The following is an 8,712-nucleotide window of genomic DNA, read 5'->3' on the forward strand; positions in this document are numbered from 1 at the left end:
TGTGTGTGTGTATATATATGGGTATATACAACTGGCAACTTGGTAAAATCTAGTTGCCACCTTTTTTTAAAGCTTTCAATAACATTATTTTCAGGCAGTACTTTTTTGTGACAGTGTCACTGCTTAAACATAGTTGCTTTTTTAGTGTGTCAACACACAACTCATATAACAGTGTTTTTTCTTTTTCTTGACTGACTCATTTGTAAGAAATTTTAAGTTGACATCCCAAAGCAAACAAAGACACGGGAAAGGGGCACTGCAGCATGTGGTAGAGGGTTAACTAAAACAGGCATTTTGTAATTATTAAGGTGTAAATAATGGCATGGCTTCAATTTTCATAAATGAAATACTGATTTAATTTTTGGGAATTTTAGAGAATTGTAAAATTAGGTGGGCAGATCATTAATGTCCTCATTTAAGTTAACTCAACTGAAAAAGAAAAAAAAATCTAAATCAGTGCTTTTTAGAGTATAAAAGTTGAAAGCAGGGATCCAGGTGCCATACTGTACAGTTACCTCGCTGGCTCCACTGACTGACTCACTAGACCTATGACAACAGTCAGGTTACCATCTCTTTTTATATTTCAGTTTCCGCATCTTTAAAGAAGATGATAATATTACCTCTCTTATTAGGTTATTGTGAAGAATGAATTAGTTAAATCATTTAAAACACTTAAAATAGTGTCTAGCAGACAGTAACTACTATTATTAACTTATAATTCCAATTCTAATAACTATTATAATTTTACAAATATCAGGAAGTAGTTATACCAGTGGTAATCATGGTAGAAGCAGCAGCAGCAGCAGCATACAAATAACAGTGTGCTTCACCTCCCTTTGACCTGTATGTGTGTTATTTAAAACAGGGATTTTCTTGGTACTTTGATAACAGAAATGTAAGTAAACAGCTTCACTGTCCCCTGTTTTATGTAAGTGAAGTAGCCAGAAGCTTCTAGACAGCTTGGTGTAAACACACACACACACACACACACACACACACACACACACACACACACTATCTGAAAGTGTCCATTAACTTCAGTAAAAAAATATTTTAAAAAGTATTTAATAAGTTGGGCATTCATGCCAAACACATAAGGCCACTCACTGCATGACTCTAAGAGGTGCCCTTAGGTTATAGTCCTTGTACTGGGTATCCTGTAGTGGTGCTGCAGGCAGGCAGTGCTTCAACAAAATACCAGGGAAACATCAGCCCTTGCAGCTGGAGCTCTGCCACACAGTGGCTCTGTGTACATACCCCTATCTTTACCATGAGAAAAGAAAATGACTGCCAAATACATATGTTGTACTTTATCAATTAGTTCTCCAAGACAATATTCACCAGGATAATATGTTAAACAAGTTTCCATTCTCCATACTTTTCCAGGTTTTAGTTAAAAGTACAAATAATATTTACTATTTATAGTAGTCCCCAAAAGATCCTTCTAAAAATTTTAAAATATAGTTATTTTAATTACTTTAAAAAATCCTCAGGTTTTGTTTGTATTCATAGAGTCAAGTCCAGTTGTAATGGAAAGATTTTTAAAAGTAAATTAACTTAGGGCTAAAAATATTGTGGCTGACAGGTCATTCCAGTCCAGAGTTTCTTTTTTCTACAGACTCATTAACTGCCTGTATAGACACCCAGGTTATTCACAAGATTGCAATGGCAAAGTTGAAGTACCTAAATACCTGAGCAAGAACAAAAGTATATTAAGCCACCATGATCTTCAATGTGAACACAATTTCAGTGTCAGCTCGTACCAATTCTTTCAACTTTTTGAAAATTCTTTTGAAGAGAATTCTTCCAATTCTTTCAGAACAGGAATCTAAGGTCCCTGCTCACTAGCTATCAACCTCCTTTCTGCTGCCACCAAAACATGGACTGACCTATCCTATAACGTGATAGTGTTTTAATGACATGGGTATATTCAGAAATAAAAAGAAGAACATCAATTGATCAAGAACATATCTTTTATATCCAAACTGAAAAAGAAGATAGAGAATACTCCCTTGGCAATTTAGACAAAAGAATAATCATAAAACATATTGATAAGCCAAAAATGTTGGAGTTCTTGGTACATCTAAATAAATATTTCTATTATCAAATTAGGAGTCCAAATATCACATAGTTTCATTGAAATGACTTGAAAAAACTACTTATTCAACCTTAAATAAATTTTAATTAAGTTAAATTTCTGTACAATGAAATATCATCCTACCCTGGTTAAGCTTTTATCGAAAAGATAGGCAATAATGAATGCTGGGGAGCATCTGAAGAAAGGGGAATTGTTATACACTACTGATGGAAATATAAATTAGTATAACCACAATGGAGACGAGTGTGGAGGTTCCTCAAAAAACTAAAAAGAGAACTACCATACGATCTAACAATCCTACTGCTGGGCATACATCCAAAGGAAAGGGTATCAGTATATTAAAGAGATATCTACACTCCCTTGTTTATTGCAGCACTATTCACAATAGCTAAGACATGGAATCATCTCAAGTGTCTGTCAGTGTGTGAATGGATAAAGAAAATGTGGTATGTATATACAAGGGAATATTATTCAGCCATAAAAAATAAAATCCTGTCATTTGCAGCAACATGGATAGAATAGAAAGACATTATGTTAAGTGAAATAGGCCAGGCACAAAAAGATTGCATTGCATGTTCTCACATATGTGGGAGAAAGAAAAAAAAAAAAAAAACCCACAAAAACAAGAACAACAACAACAAAAAACACACAAAAAGAACTTCATGGAGACAGAGACTAGAATTATCTAGAATTATGGTTCCCAGAGGCTGGGAAGGATAGGAGGGAGGTGGGGATAAAGACAAGGGGTGGCTAATGGGTACAAAATATAGTTAGATACAATGAATAAGAGACAGTAGTAAATAGTCCACTAGGGTGACTACAGTTAAAAACAATATATTGCATATTTAACTAAAAGAATAAGATTGGAATGAGCCTAACACAAATAAATGGCAAATGCTTGAGGTGACAGCTACGCCAACTACTCTGATTTCATCATTATGTACTGTATGCCTGTACCAAAACATAACATGTACCCTCTAAATGTATAGGACTATTATATACCCATAATAATTAAAAATAATTTTAAAAAGAAATATTTCACCAAGCACACTTGAGTGCATGCCACTGTGCACATATAAAAGATAAACTAATATGAAAAAAATTACTATTAAAATTATAAAACATACCAGACTCATTTTCTTTATTGCCTTGCTATTTTTTTGTTTCCTTGCTAAATATATACACTTTATGTATAATACAGATTACTCCATTAATGAAGAAATTTAAGGGAGCTTGCTTATAAAAATTAGCTATGCATCTATAATTTAAAAGAATCACTGATGAACTCATTCTGTGGGAGGGAATAAGTATTTATTATGATCTCTAATACCATTGTTAATTAATATTAAAGCAATATAATATGACATTTAAGGTAATACCTTATTTTTTGAAAATGGGTAATTTCTTCAACATAATATAGGGATTACTGCAATAGTCATCATTACTTTTAATTACCCAATAATTACAGATTCAATGTATCACATATCTATCTGCCAAGAAAGGATATAATTATTTAATATAAAAACAATTGATCTTGACAAGAGTCTAAAATTAGGTAAGATTTTATAGCATCGAAAATGGTTAAGACATTATATTAATACTAAGGAATAATTCAGATCTATAACTATAGTCCATATTTTATGTAGTAAGTGTCAGAGAAAAATTCATATCTTATAATTTGACCCTAATATAACAGAGTGTGATTTCAGCATGGATTGTTACCACACATTCAAGATTACAAAAGCACAGATGATAGCTTTAATATCATGATGATGGGGATTATACTTCCAAAAATAGTATACTCTTTCAGCTGAGTACCTTGAGCAGTACCACCTTAAGAGCAGAGATGTGACAGTAGAAAAAAAAAGGCAGGAAACAAATGAAGTCACCAAGTTTCTAGTTCAAGTGACAATGAGAATGAAGTCTCCAAGCAGACACAGGGAGCAGAGGAGGCATGGCAGGCTAGGAAGGGAAGATGAGGCGGAGTTAACAAGGCTTTAGTTGTTTCACCTAGAAATAACTGCCAGGTATAACACTCTGAAGAGAAAGACGCACTACCAGTTCCTAAAAAGACACCAAGAAAAATCCAAACCTGAATTAGAACAAGGCTTTGTTCAAAAACAAAAGCAAAATAGCTCCAAACCAAAACAAACAAGCAGAAAAGTTCCTTTGATTTTAAATTATGGGCTGCCTACATAGTTGATCTTTTCTCTGTGATGCTCTATCACAGAAATGCTACTTTAACTCCCATGCACTGACACCATCATTTTTACTGGTCTGGAATCTGAGCCACTCTGTGCCCCAAAAAAGGCCCGTGTCCTTTTCTACCCCTCCACATTTTTTACATCCTCCTGCCAGAGAACAGCAAACTGTTGAGACCCCTTTCCACATGAAGGGCCCAAATGAATCCTGTGCACATTACTCTTCTATTACCTCCTGACAAAAACCTTCCTCCAGCCGCTTTCTGAAAACAAACCTTTCCATCCCAAGTCCTTCCAATGACCAACAGGAGCTCACAAAACTGGTGGAAATGTACCTTTTCTAGGATTCCACTTCCTTAAATTTAATAACTAGTAATAAGTAGTAATAACTAGTAATACTTCCTTATTATTCTGGCACTAGTCAAGTTAGACATTCAAACAATGTGAACTAATTTGTTTCCCAAGTCCTCAATTTATTTGTATTTTTATGAATTGCATCATATTTTCCAAGAAAGTGAATCAGAAGCTAACAGCTCTTCATTAAGAACAAGAACGTTGTCCACAGCACTTCGTAAAATGCTGTGATGAGGAGTACAATTTAAATGGAATTTGGTACTATACGTGGCAACAAAACACAGGATTTGCTGGAGGCTTTTGCTTGTTAACTTAAAACTATATTTATTTAAGACAAGGGCATATTATGACTTAAAATATTATAGACTTAAAATATTGCAGTGATTAGAGGACAGTAGGTCCAAACTATCAAAACTCTATTCCCAATATTTAGAACAAATTTCTTATTGTGGCAGAATACAATCTTTTTATTCTTGATTCTGTTTTCCAAGACGTAGATCAAAGTTAGTATTTATGCATCTCTCAAAAGTACTAGGGGAGGTAATGTATTTATGTTTTCAAACTGCTTTGAAGTCTAATCTCAAAGCCTTTATCATTTATAAAGGTTTTCCTGTGTTGATGAAATAGAAAAATTATGACTAACATCATGTTGCAAACATTAGATGGCAAAATTTCAAAATTATGTATTAAATTAGTTTGATATGTCAGAATTAATTAAGTATGTCTGAGTCTAGATAATCCAGGTATTTAAGGTTTAAAAAGAAAAACAGTATGTCTTTTCTCAAGGTATATAGCAGGGTAAGTTCCCCAGATCAAATGTTAAAAGAGGTTCTGCAACTACTCTGCAGTTCACTTAGCCTTTGACATTTAGTTCCTGTATTTGAGAAAGCAGAGAGAAAAATGCATGCTTGTCTGTCCTATTGTGGAGGGTTGATGTACCATGATCAAACTAAGGAACAAAAATATGTAAATTTTGTGAATATCAAGGATTCTAAAAACACAAATGATTTTTCTCTCCACTGAAAAAATTAATCACTTCTCCCTTTGCTGTCCAGAAAAGTAATGCTGTTGTTTCATAATCTTACGAACTTACTGTGTACTTGTGGTAATAGCATTTGTGACTATGTTTATCTATGCAGAAGATAAGAATTAAGCTCCTTTGATGAAGAGATTATGCCTTCTGAATCTGTACATGCTTTATCTTTCACTGATAAAGAACTCAATAAAGAGATGAATAAATGAATGACGGATGAACCAATCATTAAAAAGCAAAACTATTAAAAAATAAGAAGAGTCCTTTGATAACAAGAAATTGAAAGAAGTAACTTTGCAGTGAAAATCTTTTTTGATTTAGAACCATCAGCAGTGGGGAGTTAGTAAACTGTTAACTGGCTCTCTGATGCTGCCCCTCCTACCCAACATAAAAGCCCTAATTTGTGTTGTTTCCTAGTTTCCAGGGTGTAGATATTTCCATTTGGCCAATTTCAAGCTCCTAATATGATACCAATGAACAGAGATTTGGGAAGCAATGTGTACAATATATTCTCAGCCACACAACACACCTCTGTTGCTCATAGTCGCTCTTCTTGTAGTGGCTTCAACTGTACACCTACCTCAACTCCCATTCATACTTTCTTTACTACTTTGAAACTATGTTGCTAAAATCAGGTAAGCAAACCTGACATTGGGCCTTAAATATCTTATGAAATATTGGAGGAGTGAGGTTAAATTAGGTTATATAATTCCAAAGAAAGTTCATGAGACAAATTACTCCATTTCTGGTTGGTGGAATTCATATAAAGTATTCCAGACTACTTAGTTTGGCTCAAAGACCAAAAGAAAGGAGGGTGGGAGCCATTACTTACTCAATTGTGTTTCTGTCCACTTTTCCTGTCATGTTAATGCCATAGAACTGCTGCATGGCAGCTAGGGCAGACTGCATGGTCTCTGCAGAGCGCAGCACTGACATTCTGGGGTCAGTCGGTGGAAGGTAGCCGTACTTTTGTAACCAAACCTGCAATAACAAGTACAGTTTCTTTTAGATCAATTTTATACTTTTACAATAATTTTCTGGTAATTAATGTATACCTATAATAGAGTTTTGAACATTTTCTCCACAAGGGCATACAGTATTTTAAGTGTTTGATCTTTTTATAATATATATTATATAGGTTAGGTTATTTTAATATAATTGGAGAGACTGTTATGGATCTTTCTGACATACCTCCTAATGCTAATTGAAAAAAAAGATTAATTATTTGTTGCAAGCTTATAATGTATAACGTACTATAGCAAATACTGGATAAAAACTTAAGATTATCCCTGTCCTCCAGGACCTCAACCTCCCAAAATGAAGGATGCTTTTCAACAGTATGACTCCATTGAGAGGTTTGTGTTGCAAGGGGCAGTTATGTGCATATACCACATTAAAAAAGCCGTCTTCCTGAAATTGACCAGTGACTCCAGCTATGACGTGTAGCTTCTTTACAGATAAACCATGTTACTCTATGACATTTTGAGTGTAAATTCCATAAAACCATTCTATCCCATCGTAGCTAGGTATCTTTTGATGACTTTACCATGTAAAGAATATTCTTTCTTCATTTATTTCTGGTGACTCATTTTAATCTAAATCACATAAGTAACCAAGCTTTTCACCTACAGAAGAAATCCAAATCCAACTATCACCTTACGAGTGTTTAGACTTCTCTTTAAGGGTCTCATGATTTTTATCCCCCACCTTCCCTGGTGAAGGGTGCTCTGGGAGGACAGAGAAAGAACTCATAGTTAAACTCACATTCTAACTGTGATTGGAGCAAAAATTCAGAGTCATTTAAGGTTAAATTTTACAAGTGAATACAAACGTAGGGCATTTGGAGAAAAAAAAAACAAAAAAAAACCCCCAAAAAACCCAAAAAAAACCCCAAACACATGTATCTCCAGATGTATCTCCAGCAGGGAGCAGATGCTTTCTAGTTTTACAATGCTATGCATTCATTTTAAATGCGCAATCATATGTTCCGGCCACATCCCATCCTGCAGTCCTTTACCTCAATCTTCTACAGGGCTCCGAGATTTCTTGGAGTTTAGTGAGCTACCTCTCAAACTGATAAGAGCCAAGTACTTCTGTCCCTGGCATAAAATAGAAGCCTTGCTATTTGGTGAAAGGTATTTGCCAGCATGTGTTACCCTTCCTACCTCAGTCTATTTATCATATAAATGACCATCCTATGAAATTGTAGTTTTTCCCTAATAACTGATATTCTTCCTTTATGAACTTCAACTTCTAGAACAGGAGACCTATTTTCCCAGTGAAAATAACCAGCAAGTATAGAAGTTAAATTTCACCAAAAGATACTAATATTAAATGTATCAAAGTCTTAAAATGTGAAATACAAAGTGGAATTTTTCATGGTATTTACAAAAACTAACCACCTCAAAAGTACAGTACCATAAGCACATCTCCTTGAAAAAAAAAACACACACACATTTATTCTAAAACTATTTAAGAAATGAGCAATGCATCACTGTCAGGAAGGTGTATTAGTGAAACTTAATCTAGTAAACTCATGTACCACATAGTAAAAGCATGCCAAGACACTCTTCTCATCTAATCTGTAATGAACAGACTGCCAGGGAAAATATGAATATTCAGTTTCCTAGTTAACAGTGGTGCAGTCTGAAATAGACTCCACTTTTTTCTGAATGAAGGAAGCAGGGAATATTATTTAATATGAAAGTCAATACCTATTGTTATGTCATTTCTCAAAATTAGAATGCTGTATCTTGATTTTTAATAACATACATGCACCAATATTCTTAAACTGAATGTTTTTTCCATAACACCTTGTTTGCATTCATTTCTTACTTGTTAGAGAGCTGACTTGTTGCTAGGTAACTCATGGGTGCTAAGCTACAGGCAATTACGTTTATGAGGAAAGCAAAGAGAAAACCATTAACAATAAAACCTATGACTTATGTACAGATAGAGGAACTATAAAATATGTAAATGTTAAGTGCATAATGAACAGAATAAAAAATACATATTTGATTTATGCA

The 8,712-nt window shown here is 34.1% G+C and overlaps 1 protein-coding gene across 1 annotated transcript in view; it reads right to left on the reverse strand.

Annotated features, from left to right (window-relative positions):
- The window catches only part of MMP16 (matrix metallopeptidase 16 (membrane-inserted)), a gene marked incomplete at its 5' end in the record, with an annotated part of 186,056 nt that extends 179,389 nt beyond the window's left edge, over positions 1-6,667 (reverse strand). Inside the window, one exon of the mRNA XM_011995225.1 lies at positions 6,519-6,667. Coding sequence (XP_011850615.1) covers positions 6,519-6,667 — 149 coding nt within the window. The remainder of the gene's footprint in view (positions 1-6,518) is intronic.
- Positions 6,668-8,712: the final 2,045 nt, after the last annotated feature.

This window comes from Mandrillus leucophaeus, unplaced genomic scaffold (assembly GCF_000951045.1).
Source record: "Mandrillus leucophaeus isolate KB7577 unplaced genomic scaffold, Mleu.le_1.0 Scaffold1126, whole genome shotgun sequence".
Lineage (NCBI taxonomy): Eukaryota > Metazoa > Chordata > Mammalia > Primates > Cercopithecidae > Mandrillus > Mandrillus leucophaeus.